Source organism: Aythya marila (genome assembly GCF_965140915.1).
Source record: "Aythya marila genome assembly, chromosome: 18".
Taxonomy (NCBI): Eukaryota; Metazoa; Chordata; class Aves; order Anseriformes; family Anatidae; genus Aythya; species Aythya marila.
In genome coordinates this window covers 8361309-8384904 of record NC_139059.1, presented here as the reverse complement: position 1 = coordinate 8384904, position 23596 = coordinate 8361309, and the positions used below count along the sequence as shown (strand labels likewise).

At 50.5% G+C, this 23596-nt stretch overlaps 1 protein-coding gene across 2 annotated transcripts; it reads right to left on the bottom strand.

Moving 5' to 3' along the window:
• Positions 1-2524: 2524 nt before the first annotated feature.
• On the bottom strand, positions 2525-22649 carry ST6GALNAC1 (ST6 N-acetylgalactosaminide alpha-2,6-sialyltransferase 1). Of its 2 annotated transcripts, XM_082775037.1 has the most exons (11): positions 22578-22649; positions 22408-22493; positions 21622-21719; positions 10146-11046; positions 7238-7406; positions 6870-7041; positions 6520-6658; positions 5874-5977; positions 5223-5312; positions 4062-4161; positions 2525-3657 (listed from the first exon to the last, which is right to left on the bottom strand). In XM_082775037.1, the coding sequence occupies exons 3-11, from the start codon at positions 21639-21641 to the stop codon at positions 3487-3489; spliced, it is 1866 nt and encodes a 621-aa protein (XP_082631163.1). In that variant the 5' UTR covers positions 21642-21719; positions 22408-22493; positions 22578-22649; the 3' UTR covers positions 2525-3486. The 2 variants fall into 2 exon arrangements, with proteins under 2 accessions (XP_082631163.1, XP_082631162.1); XM_082775036.1 differs by lacking the exons at positions 21622-21719; positions 22408-22493; positions 22578-22649 and adding an exon at positions 14918-15040.
• Between the last annotated feature and the right edge of the window lie 947 nt (positions 22650-23596).

Here is a 23596-nt window from a genome sequence, read left to right as displayed (position 1 = left end):
GGAACCCCAGTCTGCCTCCTCCAGCCCGGCAGCAACATGCCTGAAAGCATGCAGTCAGCCACAGCTCCTGCTTCTGCTGGGGACAGGTGAGGCGTCACGCCGTGAAAAGGGCAGCGAGGAAACCAAACAAATGATTTGAGGCCCCGCCAGGAATGTGGCACTGCGAGAGAGAGGATTTGTCTCTCGCAGCCCCGCTGGGAGCATCCAGAGGCTGTGTTAACTCCTGGGGAGCCCAGGGAGGAGCGGGGCACGGCGGTACTTCCACCTCGTGGTAAGTTCCAGAAAAAGCAGGACAAACGCGACAGAAACTTCTGGGTGTGCTGATGCCCAGCTTTGTATTTCTTACCCAGATGAGAGGCTCAACATCCCGCTTTAAATCCTGCAGACCCTGGAGTTCCTGGCTGGCAAAGGGGAGCGGGTGCTGCCACCGGCTGGCACTGGACACTGTGTCCGCACCCCAGGAAGAGCACTGGGTGCTGTGTTCGTGCCCCAGGAGGGGCACTGGGTGCTGTGTCTGCACCCCAGGAGGAGCACTGGGTGCTGTGTTCGTGCCCCAGGAGGAGCACTGGGTGCTGAGGACACCAGACCTCATCCTGCTGCCGGTCCCTCCGCTCGCGCTGCCTCCAGCACCGTGCCACGTTGCACAAGCTGAGGCTGCACCTTGGCACATCCTTGGCAGCTGGGTGGCACTCGAAGCCACCAAATCGCTTCTGCACATGTCCCCAGGTACCTGAAGGTGGTCCCAGGCCATAACCCCATGGGCAGGTGGGCGTTACAAAGCTTGGGACGCCCAGGGACGGCAGCCTGGCACAGCGCGGGCAGCCACAGGGTGCTTGGCCACCAGACCTGGCCACCTCGGACACAGCAGGGTGCTGGCGGGTCCCTGAACAGGAGCTGCCACCTGGTGGCACCGGGACAATGCCGCAGGGACATAGGTGGGGACAGCTGGGTGGCCCTGCACCACGGCACTCTCCTTGGGCATCCCTGCGGCTCTGTTTAGCTGGGCTAGGGAGGCTGGGGATGCGCTGGCACAGCTCGGCATCGCCGCTTTCCCCCCAGGGGATGCACGAAACCACAGGGCTCCAAACCCTCTGCGGAGCTGGCTCCATCCCAGGAGCAGAGCCTGGAGGGAACGGGGTCTGCTGATGGGGAAAACACGCCAGGAAATTTCCTTCCCTTGGTTCTGGGACATCTCAGCCACGGAGGAGCCGGGCACAGGGGGGAAAAAGCATGGGCTGGGGGCTGCCAGCCTGTCCCCTCCTTGCCCACCACGGTCCCCTTGCTCAGCCCTGTCCCGTTTCCCAGAAGAGAGGGAAACAAAAGAAGAAGAGGGGGGCAGGGAGGAGTTTAACAGAAACTTCTTCCAACTTCTTGGGAGGAGAAAAGCCCTATTCAGACGGGAAGAATAGCCGCTCGGAGGCGGTCACTAAGCAACCCGCAGCAATTCGGCAGGGCCCCGGTGCATGGGCAAGGAACAAAGCCACCTCGCTGCCCACCCAGAGCCATGGGTGGCCTGGCTGCAGGGGCGAGGATGTCCTGCTGAGCCCCGAGCTCCTGGCTGCAGCGGGAGGCTGCCTCGGTTGGCCCTGGAAGGCGGCCAGTCCCCACTGGGGTGTCCCTCTACGGGAGACCGTCTGCTGCTTGGGAAGGATTTGGGGTCTGCCCCAAATCCCATGATGGCTCCGCGTGGGTCTGGAGCTCACACAGGGCTGGAAGTTATTCCCGACAGTGGCTCGTTGAATTTTGGGTAACTGCACGACACCACGGGCTACACCCTCACCCAGAGAAGCTGGATTTATTATTTAGGTTATTGGTGGGGGTAGGGGGCTGGCCTTTGCAAACCCGCTTACTCATGAGAAACCGCTTGATCCCTCCACAGCACAAGCAATAAAGAGACAAAGGAAATCAGTCGGGACAAACCCCGCTGCCAACCCATGCTGAAATGCCTCCCTTGGAGTCCTGGAGATGCTGCAGCACCCGTGAGAAATGCTGGGCGAAAGGAAAACCTCTCGCAGGCAGAGCAGGTCGGCTGGGACCGGGCGGTGGGTGTAGGGCCGGCCCCAGCCCTGAGCCTGGTGGGTGCAGGGAGAGGTGCTGGGCCTGTCTGCACCCTGCAAGTGTTTTTTTTCCTGTGGGGTGTCACAGGGGAAATATCCAGCCCCCATGCTCTCATCTCCAGCATCTGATATACCCAGAGAGCAGCTGCTGGGACAAGGATGAGCTCTCCGGGTGCTTATCCACGTTCTCAGGGAGGCATTTGGCCAGCTCTCATCCCCCTCCTGCAACAGCGGGGTGGGCAACCGGAGAGTGCTCAGCTGTGTCCAGACAAGTAGCACAGCACCCACAGACTGAGTTGTTTTAATTAACAGTCAGCCCTGTTTCTTCCTCTCCCTCCCTTTCCCGGTTTCATTACCCGCTATCTCAGCCTTTAAACAGCTGCTTCGGATGCCCACTAAATAATCACACACCACAGGGTTGGCCAAAGTGGTGCCGTTTATTTTGCTTACAAAACCACATTCTGAAGGCCAGCGCTCGGAAGCCTTGCTGGCTGCCACGATGCCTCTCCCAGCACGATGCGGGCGCTGCAGCCAGCAGCAACAGCAGAGCATCCAGCCCCGGAGCTGCAGAGCTCCTACCTCCGCGGGCAGGAGGCAGGCACGGTGCTCCTGGCAGAGCTGGGAGCCACGCGTGCCAAAGCCAGGCACCGGCTTGGCACACCGGGACCGTTAAACAGGATCTGCAGCCAGGGGAGCCCCACAGCAAGAGGCACGACTTCTGGCAGCCTGCTGCGCTACGGGGATTGTTTGCCTTCCCTTGTGAGTGGGGCCCAGGGCAGCGACTGGACCCCAGGTGTCACAGTGCTCCTTTGGAGGTGTCACAGCGAAGCCACACTCAGGGGCAGAAGTCTCATCCTCTCTCGAATAAACCATCTGGTAGCCAAGTGTCCAGTCTAGCCTTCATCTCTACAGCGAGTGGAGTGACAGCAGCACCTCCAGGACAAAAGTCAGCCTCCTGAGACAAGCTCTGTGTGTCCACCTCCATGCACTGCAGAGGGAGCCTCCTTAGACAAGGCACCCGGCTCCAAGAGGGGCACCACCAGCTGTGAGAACCCAACCAGAACAAAACTGGCCCCGGCCTGAGGACCGTCTCCCCGCAGAGGGAAAGCCTGGATGCTACTTGGATTCACCCTGGATTCCTCTCTTCCAACACCACAGCGCCTGCAGCCACCCACAGCAGTGGCAGCCCAGTCAGTTGGGCCTTTTTTGGTGGCATTTTTTTGCTGCTGTTCTCCTGGTCTGTAGAATTTGCACATTTTTTGAAGCATTGTGAGAGAATAAAGGTTCCGAAGGAAAGAAATATCTTTGTGGAGATGAAACTGTGCCTGGAAGTCCAGAGCTAACCCTGGCCCTGGTGGCCCTCTTACTCATCTGGAGGTCTTCTTGAGGTGGTGTTGAGATTTCCCAGGCAATGTCCCTTGCCACGCAATCAGGATCTCTGGTAGAGCCTAATGATATTCTCATCGTGCAGCTTTTTCCACACCTGCTTCTCCAGGTTGAAGTCATGGTTAATGTAGAAGATCAGACGTTTCCACTCCTTGTCGTAGTAGTGGTCCGAGTACTTCTCGTGACCTTCCGTGATGTAGCCATAGGCACTCACCTGGGAAAGGCAGAGGGCTCAGTGGGGAGAGATACCGAAGGCAGAGGGAGCGAAATGAAATCCTACACAGCTCCCAAACAGGTAGGAGCACAGGACAGGGCTGCAAGTCAGGGCTGCCTCCCAGTGGCCCTGCATGGGCATCCAAGATGGACTAAACTGTGAAAAGAGGCTCCAGAGAGCCTGATCTCCTCTCAAATGTCTCCCTGGGAAGCACGACAGCCCTCAGGCCCTGTGAACTATACCAGGGTTGTTTCTCTTGTCCCTGATCTGTTCCCTCCCAGCTGACCAGAAGCCATATAACCTCCAGGCACATGACAGTCAGGGTTGGGGCCAGCCGTGCTCTGCCCAGTTATCCTGTCCTTGCTTCCAGACTGGGCTGTGTGCAAGAATCACCGTGCCCTTACCTGGTCACAGAGGTGGAGGGCAGTCAGCAGCAGGAATGCTCCCGTTGTGGGTCTGTACAGCCGCCAGTAATGTTTTTGCAGACTTTCAGATTTTAAAAACCTGCAGCAGAAGAGAAGAAAGCGTGGAGCGGCTGCTGGTTGTGCTGGTTCAAGCTGGGAATGGCTTGTCCTCCTTGGCTCATGTGGCATTTTCCTTCCTTGCAGCAGCCTGTGGCCATGCTGAGCATTTCAGATAAGCCATGACCGTGCTCACGTGTGGGTAGTGCTGTAAAGCACAAGGCCAGCCCAGAATGCTCCCATCCCCTCCACCGAAACCTGCAAACCTGCACCGAGCCCTGCTCTGCAGAAGGAGGGTCACAAAACCCACTGCGAGCTGCCGTGTTTTGTGCCAGCACTTGTTAGGAAGGTAGGAGCCAGGAAAAAAAAAAAAAAAAAAAGCATTTGAGCCCTCTTAGCCTTGGAAAGGACCCAAGTCAGAGGGGAGACGGCAGGACAAGCAGGGGAGTGTGAGCCATCTGGCACTGCGTGTGCTATCTATCGAGGAGGCATAACGCAGCGCTCAAGGAGACTGAAGGGCAAACACAATCAAAGCAGGGCACAACGGGAACTCGTCTGCCTACACCTCCTGGCCACGAGGCCCACAGCTGGCAGATCTTACAGCGACAGTGGAAAGGACTGGGGACACAAAGAAGCGCAGCCAGGCCAGGTGAATGGGTACTGAAGAAGAGCCTGTTATTGTGCCTGAGGGCACAGCCAACCCCTTGGGTTAAGGCAGGGTCTCAGGAGAGGAGGACTGTTACAGAGCCTTCCTCCAGGGCGCTGAGCAATGGGGAACGTGAAAGGTTGGTCCTGAACTGCATCAACCACTCTGGCACTTGAGCAATGCTCTGCCCACACCTAACATCAACACCTGCCTGGGACCTCTTTTGGATGCAGACAGCCAAACTGTCTGACAGCTCTTGTTTCTCCAGCTCACAGATGAGATGTTTGTGGATCTGCCCACAACCACCTTCCCCTGCAATACCACCGAGCGCTTGGCACACTGCTGAAGCTCCTCCCCAGTCTGCTGGTGTGGCTGAGCTGCAGTTACAAGAGTAGGCTGGGAAGAGAGAACCCAGAGAGAGCTGGTGCTGGCCACAAAGCACACGGTCCCCAGCTCACCTGTTTTTCATGTATCTGAGGAAGTCTGGGTGAACTACCAGGTATTTGTCCAACGTGAAATCCTCATCGAATCTATCCCGGGGCCTTTGCCTACAGACAGGAATATGGAGATTCAGGACAAGCTTCTGTATTTCATCACGGCTGAAAAGCATCAGCCCTGATGCACTTGGTGATGAGAGAAGAATCACAAACACTCTTAAGTTATTCTGCAACATTTCTTAGATGGCAAAGCCTCCACAGCCTGTGTTGCAGGGGAAGAGATGCAGGAGGAAAAGCAACAACAGGAAACAAATGTCTAAAACATGCATGCTCATAGACAAGACATTGTGAAATCAGGCCTCCATCCACGAGCAGGACCACGCACAGACACTGAATCAAGCAACAGCATGCATTCATCCACAGCTTTCTCTGAGCTCAAGCCACACATCTCTAAACCCAGCTATTTCTAAGAAGGAGATGTATTGGTTACAGCAGTGCTCATAGCTGGGGAGGAAATAATATGTTTCTCCAGATAAATCTGGAAGAGGAGGGAGGATTTAACACAGCTTGACCCTGGCCTGCATCTCAGCAGGACTGAGCACCGTGGAGAGGAAGATGGTAGGGCAGAGAGCTCCATGCTGAAGGGTGTAGAGGTAGGGCCAGTTTGATTACCCGTAGTGGTTCAGGAATCCTTTCTTGATGTCCTTGTTCAGCAGAAGAGCCTTCAGCCACTCATAGTCTCTAGCTCCCTCCAGGAAGTGAATGTATCTGATATGCTAAGACAAAAAATGAGCATTAATGAACAGCACAGGAGAGAGACGCCCTGTAGCACCAAAAAGCAAGCGGGCACCTAGGTTCACCAAGTTTTTCAGGTACACACCTCTGATCTTTTAATTATCCCACCGAAGCAGAGTGGAGAGGACATCTGATGTATAGCTACTCCGACATGCCAAAGGTTCATGAGGGAGTTCAAACGTTGGAACGTGCTCCCTAGAGAGGTGGCTGGCAATGTTCAGTAAGTATTTGGACAATGCCATTAATAACATTAACGTTTGTTAGCCCTGAAGTGGTGAGGCAGTGGGACTTGATCTTTGTAGGTCCAAGTGACCAATTCTAGTCTGTTCTAAAGGGCTGGGGTAGGACTAAAGCAACTTGCCACTGTGAAGACTGACTCTCAAGCCAATGCAGGTTCCCTCGCCAAGGGTAATGCTAAAGGATTAGCTCAGCCCCTTTGCTCATCACACATAGAAAGATCAGAACTGAAGGCTAACAGCATCCTGTCAAAGCCGTGCAAGCAAACAGCATGGACCGGACTTACTTTTCCCCGTGGAATCTTGCTGAACCCTTTGTGTCCCAAGATCTGGAGAGAGGACACGAGGGAGTAGGCTGTGAATCCGTAAAAGGAGGTTTTCGTTCCCACATCTTTTTCGTAACCTTTGATTACAGCCCCACTCACCCTAGCCAAGGAAATAAACAGAGGAGCAGAGTTAGCAGGTGACCTTGCAAAAACCTTAGCACCATATTTGTAACAGGAAAAGAGAAAAAACCTTTTTGATTTTTCATCTTTTCCTGCCACCAACCATTTTGGCACTTCAGAGTCAGCGCAATTAGCTGCTAGCCAGAACAGGCTGTGCATCTTGTAAGGGAGCAGCGATCAGACTGCCTTACCGGAACACGTAGTCATGGGAGTCGATCTCCTGGCCCATCCCGGAGTTATTCAGTATTCCCCCGTTCCCCACAACAGCACAGCTAATGCACGCTGACTCGTTTCTGCTGCTGTTGGCCAGGAGCAGCTGCTGGTGGGGCTGTGGGGGCAGCAATGTCATGACCTCTTTCACCACTGCGAAGCAAACATGGGGAAGAATTAGCATCAAGAGCCTCGGGGATGGACCCAGGGAAACCACCACAGTTTCCCCCATAAGATCTGCCCAGCCTGATGCCTTTGACAGGGAGATCCTGCCAGCCAGCAGCTATTTGGCATCCAGTTCCTGTGGGAGGTTTGGGGATCCCATCCTGACGTGCCCCCAGGGACTCACGTGAGTAATTGAGCTCCATGAAGCCGTAGGGAGGTGCGAAGTGCTCCAGGCGGTCCCACTCCCTGTCGTTGAAGTACCTCTTGTCGGTGAAGAGCATGATGTTAGGCAGGAAAAGATCTCGCAGCCAGTCCGACTTGGCAGCCTTGGCCTTCACTGATTCAGAGCAGGTCTTGAAAAAGAAGAAATAATAAGGGCTGATTAGCAGCGAGCTGATAAACCTGAGTGCCAGTGCATGTGTCTCTGTGTGAGAGTACTGGAAAGAACCAGAGAAGCTCCAGGGGTTCAGGATCCATCCCTCCCAGTGCCCCCATCACTGTGAACATGATGAACAATTTCAGCATTAGATTAACAATTAGCTGATGGAAAATCACTGCCAGATAAGACAGAATTACTGCAGGTCTCCGGGACTTTCCCCATAAGAACAACAGGCCTAAAATGCTCACACGTTTTTAACAGCTTTGGACCCCCCTACCTGATGCAAAAACCCACCTGTGATGGGTCTAACCTGAATCCACCAGATAAGGCACCTCACAAGGCCCTTGCCCCAGGCAACACACGAATCCACTCACTGACAAAGCTGGGGGATCAGATCACCATTATCACTCCCTCGACAGATAAGGAGAAGCATGCAAACAGCTTGCTCAGTGTCATAAAGCAATCACAGGGTGGCATGTAGCCGATAAGGGAATCCAAGTCAGTTTATTCTCTTAACAAGAGCGGGCTCAGTGCAGCTGGCAAGTGTTAGCCTGCGTGTGCAGATGGAGAGCTCGAGTCCACTGCTGTGGATTTTCCACGGAGTCAGTTTGGGCTTTTTCACAGACACCTTCACCAAATACTTAGTACCAAAAGATGAAAGAAGACCGAGTGGAGCTGTGTGTCCACCCCAAGCCCCCAGCAATGACCAGACATGGCCAAAGCCCTGTGGTGCGCTCCACAGCTGAGCTGGGCTCCGTGTTGCAGGTGACGGTGACATCGTGCCTGTCACAGCAGCACAATGAGAAGAACACTGTGGAGGGTTTGACGTTGGCATCGTTTCATTTGCAGCATGTTTCACGTCCAGAGACGAGGATGTTCCCTGCTGGCTCATGCTGTACTTGATACTGTCCAAGGCCTGCTCCTCCTTGTGCCTCCACAGCTAGGCTGGAGGAAGAGCTGACAGCAGAGGGAAGGACACAAACCAGGTTGTTGTGGTTCCAGTCACTCCCCCTCTCCCACAATTAGAGATCAGCTTTGGGAGCAAGAGCCTATGCGTGCTGTCTAGATCCAAACCCTCCCTAAAAACCCTCCCGCGTGTATTTCCTCCTCTTTCCACCGCCCTGGAAGGGTTTTTCACACTCCATCAGCCGTTCTGCACGCCCAGATGGCCTGCAGCCCTGCTGACAGCAGAACACGCTCTCAGCTTCCCGCTGTAAGCTGTCGGCTCACGTTCCTCTGCCAGCTCCTGCTCTGAGCTTCTGCGATGGGTGCACGTGCTCTGCAGCTCACTGGGGAGGACGGGAGCATCTGGGAGCCAGCAGCAGGATCCTGGTGACCTAACCTCGAGGCATGCAGCGCAGTAACGCTGGGCAGGAGGGGTCAGGGATTACCTGATGGTGTGTACACACTCAGCCTCCTATTTCACCCACTCCCATTTGTATTTTGGGTGACTCAAGCCCAGGAGAGACCAGGAACAAAGATGCACATCCTGCTCTACAGACTTGATCGTCTGCCAGGCCCTTCTGCTGTGTCTCAGCAAGGCTGGGCCAGAATGCGAGCTCAAGGGTTTAACAGCCAAGCCTCGCATTTAGCAGAATCACAGATCTTTGGGTAAAAGAATCACAGATCTTTGGGTAACAGAAGGGCCAGCCTCTCCTCTCAAGCAATTCAATGCACGCCCTGTCAGTAAAAGAATGGCACTCACTGCCAAAAGGGGCGAATGGCACCACAGAAAGATGCCACAAGGGAGAGACAGCTCGAAAAGCAAACTCCAAAGCAGTAATGCTTGTCCCAGGACCTTTTATCAGCCCAGCTCAGCTACCTCTGCTCTCTGTACATCTCCCAGGGCATCCTGGGCACCCTGAGGTTGGGGAACAGGATTAACTTTTTCAGGAGCAGCCCCTGCTCCACTGGGAGGGGTGTGAGCAGAACAACACGGTACCTGCAGCCCTGGCAGACCCCTGAAGCAACATCTGCATTCACCCTTAGTGCCAGCACCATGGCGTATGGCAATGGGAGAAGATTGGTAAAGATGGGTAAAGAATCTGCCTGCTCTACATACAGGGTGGAAAAGGTGAATCCCCAGCACCTGGTAAAGACTCCCATCTTCCTTAAAATAAACAAGTAAAAAAAAAAAAGTTATTTTTTAACCATCGGTACTCCAATGGGGCACACCCACACATAGTTTAATTTTCACCAGTACAAATAAAAAACATGAAAAACGGAAACAGTCTCCACCCTACTGCCTCCAGAGCAGGCACGCAACTGCTTATCACGCATCATCTAATGCTTTTGCTCTGACCTTATTTTGACTTCAGCACAAGCAACTAAGGAAGCCTCCGTTCCTGCGAGACCCTCCTCACCATCCTCCTTTACAGCACAGCATGAGCACGTCAGGTTCCTCCCTGCTGCCAAAATTTTTTTGACTTGCTTTGATAAATACGTACTTGGGTAAGCAGATGCTCAGATGTGTTCCTGCTCCTGTTCCCTCCCCATGACCCTGTGGGGTTTTTGTGTGTGTTTTTTTGTTTTGTTTTTGTGTGTCTGTTTGGTTTTCAGCTGGGCTGCATACAACAGAGATGAAGGCACTGTGTGCCTGTGCAATAGAGCAAGGCACCTAAGAGCAGGATCACCTTGTGGCACACCTAGGAGGAGAGATATTTCCCAGATAAGGAGGTCGACAGGGACAAACACGCACGGCCATCACGCTTACCGCTGGTGGAGCCGAGCTGTCCAGCAGGTACTCATCCTCGAAATCCCACTGTGGCTCAGACTTGAAGTCAGCAGCCCTCAGGCTCTTCTTTTCTGTCACTGCAGCAGTCTGAGTCACGGGTTGCACAGTTTTCACTGACAGAGAAGGGTCCTTTGGTGTTGTTTTGTCTTTGGTTGTGTTGTCTCCATGAGCTACCTTCACCCCAGAGGATGGTTTCTCTGTTGTCTTCTCTTTGACTCCCTCTCCCCTGGGAAGTGATTTTGGCGTTGTCTTGTCATTTACTCCTTCCTTTCCCCCTGGGGTTTGTCTCACCACTGTTTTCTCCTTGTTTCCCTCCACCCTCGTGGCTGTTTCCACCGTTGTATTCTTGATTCCCTCCACCTCAGGGGGCAGTTTCAGAGTCACCTTCTGCATGGCTTCCTCTGCCCCTGGAGCCAGTCTCGCTGCTGTTTTCTCCTTGTTTCCCTCCACCTTTGAGGCTATTTCCACTGTGGTACTCTTGATTACCTCCACTTCAGGGGGCTGTTTCAGAGTCACCTTCTGCATGGCTTCCTCTGCCCCTGGAGCCAATCTTGCTGCTGTTTTCTCCTTGTTCCCCTCCACCCTCGTGGCTGTTTCCACTGTAGTGCTCCTGATTCCCTCCACCTCAGGGGGTTGTTTCACAGTCACCTTCTCCTTGGCTTCCTCCGCCCCGGGAAGTGGTCTCGTTGTGTTCTTCTGCTCCTCTTCTTCCCAGCTTGGTGTCCTCTCAGCTGTGCCTTGTTCAAGCCTTGTAGTGTTTCTCTCCAAACCCACCTCTGACATTCCACTTGCGTTCCCATTAGCAGAATAGTCTGAACCTTGTTGCTCTTGGGTGTCCACTCGTTGCACATCTGGGGCGCGCTGGAAAATACTGAACGGCCTGAATGAAGGAAAAGCAGACACATCACACACACTTAGCAGCTTCCAGCACATTTCTTTTGCTCTTCACTTTGCACTTCAGAGCAAATCTGCCACCGAGTTTCTACAGGGAAGCAACACAACACATCCTTCTCCGCAGGACGCTGCCTGAATTCAATTTCATTTACATATTTGCCACACCAAAGCATTATTCAAATTCCCATCCCATTCTGCCCTGAACACTGCTCATTTCCACACAAAGCAAGCTCATCTGGGAGACTACATACTCCTCTCTGGCACTTTGCTCATGAATTATCCTCCACATTGGCAGCAACTGCAAACCAGCAGAGAATAGCAGTGGGCAGGACACCCCAGCAATGTCCGCAGGGCACTGTAGGATTGTGTTTCTCAGATGCTGAGCTCAGGACATGGGACGCATCGTGGAGACAGCCACCTGGTGCTCTGCCTTCTTCGCCAGCAGAGCCAGGAGCTGCAGCAGCAGAGTATGAAGATCTGAGGGGACTCAGAAAGGGAAGTCTGATAAAAAGTGAAATTCATTCCTTTACCATATGTCACTTCTTTTATACGGCTTGCACTTACAAGATTGGAAATTACGGCCATAAAATAGTCCTATTGTTACTATTTTCTTTATAATCTTGTAGTTGGTGATTGCCCAGCCCTCTTATTTTGTTAAGCTCTCTCTTCAAAGCCTCTCCACCCTTGAGGGAGTCAACAGGTCCTAATTTAGCATCACCTGCAAACTTACTTAGTATGCATCCCAGTCCTGCATCCAGATCATTTATAAGAACATTGGAGAGAACCAAACCCAAAACAGAGCCCGAGAGGACCCCACTAGTGAGCGGCCACCAGCCTGCTGCAACCCCATTGATATGGCTGCCAACAGCAGAAGAGCCACCTGCGACAAGAAGACTGAGACAAAACCCAGAAAAATCACCCAGGCAAAAAGCAGTGGGATTTTGTCCCAAACATTCCTTCTTATCTACACCTGGTTGAAGGGTGGAACAGGAAAAAGGAAGCTGAAAAAATGCTGTGGTTGAGCTCGGACGTACGGCAAAGCTTCTCAGGATAAAGCAGCGGAGTTGCGGCGGGCTGATTTCACACTACGTTTGCCCTTTGCGTGACGCACTTATTTGCATGACACAGTTGTTACATGATGCTGTGGGCTGCTTCCAAGGTGATAAATGGGGAAAAAAAAAAAACAACTCCACAGATAGCAGGCTGGAGAGAGCAGCTTGCTGCTGAAGCTTCAGAGCAGTATGCCATTCATTCAAGTGGCCAGGAAATTATCAGCCTGTGGAGACTTTTAAAAATCAGTTTTTATCAGATATTTGGACATTTCCAACATAATTTCTATTGGACAGACATGCTGGTAACTGGCTTATCAGCTCTTCCTCTACCTCCTCTCTTTTAGCCAGTTTCAGCCCAGTACACAGCAGTTGTTTTTTATCACAGTGCTTCATGTTTAAATGTGCTACTGTATGCTACCTAATAAAAGGGAAGTTTTTAATTATACTCTACGTAAAGAGAAGTTCAGTAAGGTTGTACTGGCAATTCTTAAATCCCTGAATGATTTTCTGTTGTAATTTTAAGATGTTTAAATTTTTTAAATTAAAAGGCAGAGGACAATGAAATGGGACAGCGTGACAAACCATTCACCCCACACACGTGTTATCTCACAGGGAAGAGATTCCGTTCTAGCTTTATTACACTTCAAATTCAAATACTGAGCCAAACAGAGAGCAAAATGCAAAAGTGAAGGACCTTCATATCCAAAACCTTGCTTCCTGCAGTCAAACACCTGTGGCTTGTGCCTACACAGGACCTTGCTCTCCCAATCCAGACAACTGGTCAGCCCAGCCCACCAAATTTCAGGTTCTAGAATCCAGCTGGCAAACAGCTGTAGAAGCACAACGATATTTACTGTCATTTTCCTTTGCAATTTACAGAGCCCAGGAACAAGTAAACCATTAAAATGATGCTCGCTGTATTTTATGTTGCATATAAAAGTACAGAAATTGAACAGATAGCCACATACCACTCGTGCCTTGTGTTTTATCTAAAATTTCAAAAATATGGGTGTTTCCAGAAAAAGTAACCCCCTGTCGTGGTTCCGCTCGAGTGGGCAGCCGAGCTCCACCACAGCCGCTCTCTCACTCCCCCTCCTCAAAGAGGAATGGGGAGAAAATATGTGAAAAGGGCTCAAGGATTGAGATAAGGACGAGAAAATCACGCAATAATTATTGTAACGGGCAAAACAGACTCGGCATAAGGAGATAGTAAGATTTATTGCCTACAACTAACAAGCGAGAGAAGTGAGAAAACAAAGGAAAAAAAAAAACCAAAAGCACCTTCCCCCCCATCCACCCTCTTCCACCTCCTCCCCCCGAGCGGCGCAGGGGAACGGGGAATGGGGGTTATGGTCAGTCTACAGCACTTCTTCTCTGCCGCTCCTTCTCGGTCACTCTCGTCCCCTGTGCTGTGGGGTCCCACCCACGGGATGCAGTCCTTGATGAACTGATCCGGCGTGGGCTTCCCAAAGGCAGCAGCTCTTTCAGAACTGCTCCAGATATGGGTCCGTACCACGGGGTCCATCCCTCAGGAGAAAACTGCTCCAACCTGGCTCCCCTACGGGCAGCAGCTCCTGCCAGATCACCTGCTCCTGCGTGGGCTCCTCTCCACGGGCTACAGGTCCGGCCCGGAATCTGCTCCGGCAGGGGTCTTCCACAGGAGGCAGCCTCCGTCGGTGCAGGGCCACCTGCTCCACCGTGGTCTCCTCCACGGGCTGCAGCGTGGAACCCTGCTCCACCGTGGTACTCCATGGGCTGCAGGGGGACATCCTGCTTCACCATGGTCCTCACCACAGGCCGCAGGGGACTTCTGCTCCGGCGCCTGGAGCACCTCTCCCCCTCCTTCTACACTGACCTTGGTGCAAGGCTGTTCTCCCACTCCCTTGACTCTCCCGGCTGCTGTGTGGCGCAGCGTTTTTTTCCCTGTCTTAAATATGCTCTCACAGAGGCGCCAAACAACATCGCTTATTGGCTCGGATCTGGAAAACAATGGGGCCCTTCCCAAACATGGGGCAGCTTCTAGATCTTTCTCACAGAAACCACCCCTATGGCTCCCTGCTACCAAAACCTTGCCACGTAAACCCACTACACCCCCCCAAGATGAGCTCACTGGGGAACTGGGAGCACCCAGGGGTGGTGGGGAGGCGGGGGAGCAGTGCTTCCTACACAGCACAGGGCACCAATGTGAGAACTGTATTTGTAGTAGGAAAAGCTCAGTTATCTGCTGATTTAACACAAGAACGAGCTTCTGGACAACAGTACCAGAGACACTACCGTGGTCTACACTGTAATTCCCTCCACACCCATTCTTGTAGGATTTACTTAATCATTTATATAAAAAAAAAACTATTTGTATTTATCGTGTCTGCATGACACGAGTGTCCCAATACACTGCATATTTGTATTAGATGCAGAATTAAATGCAGAGCTCACTTTAAGCATAAAGGTAACCCAAGAAATCAATCCCAGTAATGCAATCTGGACTAGTATTGAATGAGGTCCTCACAGGAGCCACCAGGTAAAAGCAAATACGATGCAGTGCCAAACTATGAAAACAGAGTCAGTAAAACAAAAGCTGCTTTCTTGAACAGCTATGCGAGGAAACACTAGAAGCTGGTGATCCAACAGCAGAAAGTTTCAGCCTGCAAGCTTCTAGCAGCGTGCTCTGACTGTATACAACGTGGTGTGCTAAAGCAAAGCGGGCACCTAACTCCGATCGGAAGTGCAACTTCCAGGGTAAAAGGAGAGAGGAATGAAAGAGAGGATATCCAGGCAGCGTGTATTGCAAGGAAGCTGGGCTCTTACCTGAAAACGCTTTTCTCCAAGCCAAACAAGGAGCTAAAATTAGTAACGGTGAGGAAAAGTACCATTAAGCCAAGAAGCCCAACGAAGGCTCTGGGAGCTATCAGAAGCTTTCTGATGAAAAGAACCATGGTGAGATGCCTGGGAGAGACGAGAGGCTCTGCTGCTGCTACCCAGAGGTGCTTGCTAGGCAGTGCTTTCCACAGGTATGTGGAAGGAGTGGGCTGGTCTTCTCTCTGGGTTTCCCTATGAGAACATGCACACTCTCCCTGCTGACGTTCCCGGACACTTTGCACACAGATCCAACTTCTCAGACCAGCCAGCCACCTTGCATTGCTCCCGACTATCACCCTAAGCTCACTGCAACACGGAGCAGGGAACGAAACACCTTTTCCTGCAGCCAAGGAAGGTTTCCTCTATTTTCCTCAGTGAGGTTAGTCTGGTGTGAGAAGGAAACCTTTCGCCTCAAATCTGGGGAGAAAAGTGGGAACATTTGTGTGAATTAGGAGAGCACCACACTTTGCAGACAAAGAAACTAACTTTCAGGCTACCACCTGCCCATGGGCACAGGAAGATTTTTCAGCGTAGCCATAAACAGATCTCTCCTCTTTTCTTCTTGCTGTAACTGCTCGTAGCTCCGATCCAAAGCCAATCCCTGCCTCAAAAAGCTGATGGCTACATACATATCCGTTTTTACCTTGTCACTGCTTCGCTACAAGTCGGAGTTGGACTCCTTGCAAATCCACTACAGAGGAGGAATTTGTGTTTAAGGCAGCTTAGTGCTCAGCTAGCGCATTGCAGGGCTGGGCACAGCCAGACAGTCCCCTCCCTCTCTAACAAAGCTGACCTGCCTTTGAGGCAACTGGAAAAACTGCAATCCGGCATTTCACTTCCTTGGAAAGAATCAACTGCATCCCAAACTAACCCCGCTACAGCTGACAGACTTGTTGCACGGCCTTGCCTGGAGCTCAGATTCCCAAGCTGTCTCAGGAACAAGCCACCTGAGCTCTGAGCTGCTCGTACAGGTAGCAGCACCGTGTGCTCTCCAGCTGCTCTGCTTTTGGGGCTCTCAGTCAACTTTCCTCCAGTACCATGGCTAGGACTGGGCTTTTACTTTTGGCTTTTCAGCTCTCAACCCAGCACTTCACAGTGATCACTGAGTGGCAGAAAATGACAGCACTGAAACAGGACACAGATGAATTTGGGTCTGTGGCTAGTTGGAGAATTCAGAATTGGATCACCTTGGTGACCCCCACAGCACAGCTACCTGAAATTCAGCTGGTCTCAAGGAAGCATTCAATATATCTGAATTTTTATTCCACGAAACATTTCATGTTTCTCATGTGTGAATTGTTGTCATGGACAGACAACTGCCTTCTATGCTACTGTCCTTACTAGGACCCTAGTCGTTTGGGAACTAAACATTACAACCAGGCTTTGATCATCATACTGTCAGGTCAAACAAAGCTTCACGGATGCCAGGTGCATGTGAAACTCTCCAAGGGTAATGAATCCATGCTGCAACCTTGGGGTTCACACCCCACTTGGAGTAGAGCAGTCGGGACATTCAGATCTAGGATGTGTTGCTCCTCATTGACATGGAGCACCTGACAATCCTCATGTCTCAACCTCTCTTTTTCGTGAAAATCAGCAGTTTGCCTAGAGATCGACTTCTAGCAGTCCTAAAAACATCTCCCCACTAGCAGAGGGAAAGATGAGCACAGATGAATAACACAGATATAGTTTTACATACTACAGCAAATGGATATTTTTAACCATGGGAAGCAGTTAAAAATTAACCCTAACAGTTAAAATGAAAAAGGTTATATGGCCTCTTACTACAGAAGTTGGTTTGTACAGCTCTTATCAATAATCAAGCTCAGATTGAGATTTTCTTGCTGACATCACAATTCTTTAAAGCTAACATTCACACTGTTACTGAATACACAGAGAGCTTTCAGTTACAAGGAAGCCAATCAGATTTCACACCTACCTCGCACCAATCCGCACATCACAGCAAAAAAAAAAGCTGCAAGGATTCCCTGTACAAGGACTCAGAAGCAGATGCATTTCTCTACTGCTCATAATTGCAGATAAATTAATGTCTCTGGTGCAAAGTGCAAAACATCAGTTCTCAGAGGGCCTAGGAGAGAAAAGTTAAACAGCAAGAAAGGTGCTGAAGAAACATGGGGGAGGTTGTTAGTCCAGGCTATAACCCTGCTTCCATCTACAGCGAAACATTTCATCCTTCCCAAAGTGATCCTACAATCAAAGGAGACCCACTGCATAATTAGAGGCATTGAGAAGGGAATCAGTCATGGTATTGTCCTACTCCTGGGTAGCCCTCAGGAGCTCCAGGCAATTCTGGAGAGATGGGCTACAGATCTGGGTGTGCAGCAGGCAAGCAGTGACTCAGTGCTCAGAAGATCCCTTCCAGTGGCAGACAGCAGTCCTGAAGCACGGATACGCACCATGTATAGCAGTGGCTTCATTTTAGCCTCCCTTTTTCACTCCAGGCATATCGCTTGGAAGAAGCTGCTTGTGTGTGACTATAAGGCTTTTATTGTTAGCAGGATCCCAAAGGGAAATTCTGGAGGCAGCCAACGTTTTCCTTCCAGTCCTTCCATGTAACATCACTGCGAAACCAAGAGCCACAGGGGAGAGCAAGATTCCTATAACCAGAAAAAAGAGCTTTCTTTGCTTTTAAGGCACTGCGCTGGCAATCGGCGAACATGTCTGTAATACTCTGTGTCTGACAAAGACTGTGCTTGGGGGAATATCTGAATCTCTGGCAGGCAGAGTGGCCGAACCCAGGCTTGCTACGCCAAACATACAGCTTCTCACCTTGTGAAAAAACACGCCGTCAGAGACTACCGCCTTGGACTTCCATGGAACATTATTTCATCATCTTTCCACCCCAATGACTGGAGTCAGCCCATCATAGCTCAGCCAGGCTTAAACACAAGGTCAGCTTAGTAGATGGGGCTGTGCACGAACTCTCATCCAAGATTAGGGATGACCGTATCGAAAGCAGAGGCCAAGAGCAGAGCTGCTCCATTCGCTTTCTGTAAGCAGTGTGATTCCTGAGAAACACTCGGCTCACAGCCCATAAAAACTGCTCTCTGACCTCCACATCCAGGAAGATAATTAACAAGACTGCACCTGACACAGCAGCTGGCAACATCTCTAAACGCCACAGGCCAGATACCAGCTTCCTTCAGCAAAGGAGAGGTTGTGAGCGCTTCTCTGCAGCCCTGCTGCCAATCCCCAGAGATGCTGCTACTCCTGTAGTGCCGAGACTCCTAACTCTGGCACAACTGCTCCATGTCCAGTGTGTCCAGCTACCAACACCGGTGCCTACAGCAATTCTTCTGCTCTTTAGCACTGAAAACAAGGCTTTTTTTTCTAGGAAAATATCCGGGACCATCAAGCGAAGATGGTTCTCTTAGCGCTTTTCCATCTATAGCACGCCATTTAATTCCAGATCCAATTAAATACATCCTTAGTTACACCCTGGACAGATAAAAAGCAGATTTGCCTGTTTTGTTGTGTTTTTTAAACAAACTATCTCAGTTAGATTTTAAGCTGTGTGTGTTGTGGCTGCCAGCTAGAGTCTGAGCTATGCCAACAATCTGAGTGCAAGCTTTTGAGGGCTGTGTATCAAATCTTGTTGACTTGCCTCTGCCCTGTGCACTTACCATCCAAACGCCTCCATCAAGTCAACATCCTTTTGTCTGTCCCACCCCGACAGGAAGCCTAGCATGACAGAGTGCTGACAGGGACACAACTGACACCACGTCACAGTTGATTTGTAGGTTTGATTTTTTTGTTTTTCCTTCACAACCTATTTGATGGAAAGATAAAAAATATTCTGTTCCCTCTGGGGAATATCTGAGAAAGTTGTTCCCATATCAGCAGGACAGTATTGTAGACAGGTGAGCAGCTAGTTTATTAAACTTATGTTTAGCTGGCCCCCTTACCAGAAAAACAGCCTTTTCAATTCCTGCCTCTCACAGCTGCCAGGAACAGGAGCATTCCGGGATTCTCTGTTGCTCTGGAGAGGGAAACAGAAGGACCACAAAACCTACATCCCTCTCCACACCCCTGATAAGACATGCAGGCACACCTCGCAGCATTTCACACCTGGCTGCACAAATCAGGATCCGCACAGTTGTGAATTCATAGAATGGGTTGGGTTGGATGGGACCTTAAAAATCATCTAATTCCAATCCCCTGCCATGGGCAGGACCCCTCCCACCAGCCCAGGTTGCTCCAAGCCCCATCCAGCCTGGTCTTAAACACCTCCAGGGATGGGGCAGCCACAGCTCCTCTGGGCAGTCTGTGCCAGTGCCTCACCACCCTCTGAGTAAAGAATTTCTTCCTTATACCTAATCTAAACCTATCCTCTTTTAGTTTAAAGCCATTCCCACTTGTCCTGTCACTGCACTCCCTGACAAAAAGTCCCTCCCCAGCTTTCCTGCAGCCCCCTGCAGGTACTGGCAGGCTGCTCTAAGGACTCCCTGGAGCCTTCTCTTCTCCAGGCTGAACACCCCCAACTCCCTGTCTCCACAGGAGAGGTGCTCCAGCCCCTTCATCACTTTCATGGCCCTCCCTTGGACTCGTTCTAATACTTCTGTGTCCTTCTTGTGCTGGGGGCCCCAGAGCTGAATGCAGGGCTCCAGGTGGGATCCTATGAGAGCAGAGGGGGATAATCCCCTCCCTTGACCTGCTGCCATGCTCCTTCTGGTGCAGCCCAGGACATGGTTGGCTTTCTGGGCTGCAGGCACACATTGCCAGCTCATGTCAAGCTTCTCATCAACCAACACCCCCAGGTCCTTCTCCTCAGGGCTGCTCTCAATCCATTCTCTGCCCACCCTGTTTGTGCTTGGGATTGCCCCAGCCCAGATGCCGGACCTTCCACTTGGTCTTCTTGAACCTCGTGAAGTTCGCACAGGCCCACCTCTCAAGCCTGTCAAAGTCCCTTTGAATTACAGAATCACAGGTGCAGGTCTACTACTTTTGAAATCAGAAGTGAAATAATTCTTGGGAAGGCTTTTCCCATACTCTTCCCACTGACTCAACATCAAAAACCATCACTCTTGACCTCTGGCAGGACAACTGTGCTGCTTTTCACTCCAAAGGATGCTAAGTGCTACAGGAATGTAAGCCTGCTTCCTGAGTGGTGGAAATCATCATGTCCCTGCCTTACAGCTGGAAATTTGTGGCCTCACAGTGCCTTCATCTGTGTCCCTGACAAATGCATCAGAAAAGCGCCTTCATGCTGTTAGCTGCAGGAGTAGCAAAGCCATGGGGTCCCGTGAAAAGTTAGATGGGTTTCATGCTTTTCTTCCCTTCTCTCTTCCGTATATTGTCTTCTATTCAACAGTTCTTCCCCTGTTTTATTTAGAAACCTAGAGGTCCTGTGCTACTTTTCTCCACGTTACTCCTATTAACTTGGCAAAGGCTTTCACCAGCCAGGGACAGAAGGTGACTCTTTGCCACCCCAGCTGCACATCAGCTATAAATATACTGAGAAAATCACAGGCAAAGAAGTTGCTGGACAGGAGAGCAGCACACTGCTGCTTTAGGGGAAATGTGAGATCCTTGTGCTCAGGAATGGCCTACCGTTCTCTCCCAGTTCCCTGGAAGTTACTTAGGATCTTTTCAGCTGGGGTTTGCCTCGCAGGCATTAGATCTTAAGGGAGGTTTGCAGAGTCTCAGCCTGGGCCAGGAGCATCATCCAGTCCGTTTCTAAGAATGCTGTGTTATTATACATCTCTTCCAATAAACTACATTTCCTGAAGACGGGTGCTCCCCCAGCAAAAACCATGGCACAGAGAAATCAAGCAGGACACACACTGGGTCTGTTTATCCCTAGTTCTGTGGCTTGCACCTCGAACCTTGTTTCCCCATTCTTAGTTATCAAATGAGAATGATCGAGACTCTAACAGAAACAGTCTAAGCTGTGTTGTTAACAGGATGATGCCAAACGCTGGTGGCCTTTAGCCCTTGTGCCAATCCCCACTAGCCTACACTCAGAGCTCTCTCCTCCCTGTAGCATTTTGCTCTCAGACACTGCGTGCCCATTTGTGTAGAGCAAGTTACTCACACCACACAACCCCAGCCACGAAGGCTGGAAGAGACATCTCATGCAGTCCCTAGGCATCACGTTGATATCTGAACCACACCCGTGGGTCCAAGGAGATACGAGCTGCAGTTTGTTTATTGTTCAGTGCTAGCGTTTTCCCTCCCTCTCCCTAATCAATCCATAACACTGCATCACGCTCCAGTGTGTAAACTGTAAAAAAAACTCTATCAAGTTTTTTATGATACCAATCTTGTTCCACTGAACCTTTCAGCTTGGTTAATGTCAGAGTTTATGTTTACCCTGTGATCTTATAACCATAAGAAAACAGCAGCCAAATTTACTGAAAATAAAATAATATTTGATAAGACGATGCACAAAACAATCAAGAGCAGACACTGAGAATCCGTTGTCCCAGTGGCTGTCCTTGATCTCAGATGTCTTTTCCAACCCAAATGATTCTATAAAAATAAGGACTTTAGAATATAACTGTTCCGGTTGTTTATCAACTTGTGCTGTTCTGTGGAGCAGTATGGTAAAGCAGCCTGAGAATCCAATAGCATACAACAAGAGTTGGGTTTATAACATTTATGTAATTTGTCCTAATGCATTTGGGTATTACCTCACTGCGTTTCCTCCCATTGGTACAGAAACACAGACTTTACTGCAGGCATACGACCAGCCGTGCTCCAGCACCACATGTTTTCAGACAGAAGTTCCCTGAAATAAGCAGAAAGGAGACAGTAAAGGAGCAGTAAAAGGCAGTTAAACACAAGAGAATTTAATCAGGATGATGCCAACAGCCCTGCTTTCGCCAGAGCTATGAGGATTTCTTTTTGGTTTTAGCTTCATCTAGACACTGGTGGCTCCACCACAACATGCTGAGAACCCTGATGGCTGAAGCCACAATGCTCCAGCAGCTCTCAAGTCTAAAGTGGGCTTTTTGTTTTGCCACTGCCAAAATATTTCACTTGTTGTTCAGCAAGTCTGCCTACGAAAATCATTTGGATGATGACGAGTGTCCCACAGATACATTAGAATAACTACACTGTGTCCTGGATGGAACTTTGATAAATACAATTTGATTTCAGAATCAGAAAAATGTACATTACATTGTCTTTAGGTTTAATTGCTCTTTCTGTTTAAAGATAAATAGTCATATAAAAGATAATAGCATTTTATTTGTGGGTTTTTCATACGGTTTGCTATCTAATCTGTTCAGGAAATAAAAATACTTCCTGTCACGTCATATGATTAGCCTTTGGTTTGTTATCCTTCAAAACAATTTATTGCCTAGGGATCTTATTAATTGCAATAGTTTTCTACAAGGTCATCCCCTTCAGTTGTTTATTGTTCCCTGTTAAACACTATTCAGTGAATACAAAAATCAACAAAAACGGTATCTTACGGCTGCCCAATCTTGCGTCAGGGACTCAGGGTTAGGCACACTCAGCCACAGACACCCATTCCACCTGCCTGCTTTGCAAACTGCACCTGGAATGCCAAAATCAAGACAGGCTCAGCAGTCACCAACATTACCGGGGTTTTCCTGAAGGGCAAACCGAGTCACACTCATACTTGCAAGCTCTCAGCCACCAACTGTATAAAGCTGGCTTGAGTCAGAGTCCAGATGATGAAGTTCTGTTTCACCACCCCTTCTGGCAGGTGGAACTGATGCACGGAGAGCAGAACTGGCAAATAACGTGCCCTTCTTACCCCATCCCTTCCTAAGTGCATTGAAACATGATTTTACATGCCAGGCTTGTCAATATTGTCAGCTAAGTGACCTGAGGAGCGCACTGCCAGTCTCCCAGCCACACCTTTCTCTAAATTAACCACCCAAAGGCCTGGAGGGTCACTCACGGCTATTTTCTGATTCTTACAAAGAGCAAAACAGACTCAAGGACATGACAGAGGCAACAAACGCAGAGCAACCTGCCATCTGTTTGAATTGTTTAGAGAGGGAAGGGAGGTTTGAACAAGTTGGTCTTGGATCACACCTCTGCTGTCCCACCACATGCTGACCCCCCAGGTGGAGGGGACAGAGCCTGACCGCTGCCATCATCAGTTGCTGTGTCCCCTTAGGACAACATGATGGACCAGTCTCAGGCTCCCAGATCCTAACTCCACTCCCTCACAGATATGGAGATGGTCGTTTGTCCTCAGTTAGGGTGGTCAGGGGGTGGATATGGCTGCAAAGGGCAAGGTAAAGCCCACCATTTTGTGATAAAATTACCACAGGGATCTGCCCTGTCTCTTGTTGCGGAAAGGTGAACAGAGGCATCAACACCACCTCCGTAGTCTTTTCAGTATAAATATTATCCAACTGTCACACACAATGCCGATCGTCCCTGGGTACAGAATATCCATGAGCAAACTAGGATGACAGCTCACCCTTTGTTAAGAAACCATTTGCCACAAAGGGCTAAAGGGCGAGCTGGCAAAGAGAACGAGTGGTAGCAGAAAGGAGGTGATGCTCCTGCTGCCCCACAGGAACCCATCTGGACGGGCAGCGTGTCTCAGAGCAGGGCACTGCTCACCAACACCCCAGTCCACAGGATCTCAGCACCCGACTGTGCTGCATCCCAGGCACAACA

Excerpts from the sequence above, each read along its gene's own strand:
- ST6GALNAC1 (XM_082775036.1), bottom strand. The coding sequence starts at position 14,982 with ATGGTACTTTTCCTCACCGTTACTAATTTTAGCTCCTTGTTTGGCTTG. Across the intron at positions 5,978-6,519 it reads GCAAGATTCCACGGGGAAAA|CATATCAGATACATTCACTT; the intron begins GTAAGTCCGGTC and ends TTTTTGTCTTAG. Across the intron at positions 4,162-5,222 it reads CTCAGATACATGAAAAACAG|GTTTTTAAAATCTGAAAGTC; the intron begins GTGAGCTGGGGA and ends CTTCTGCTGCAG.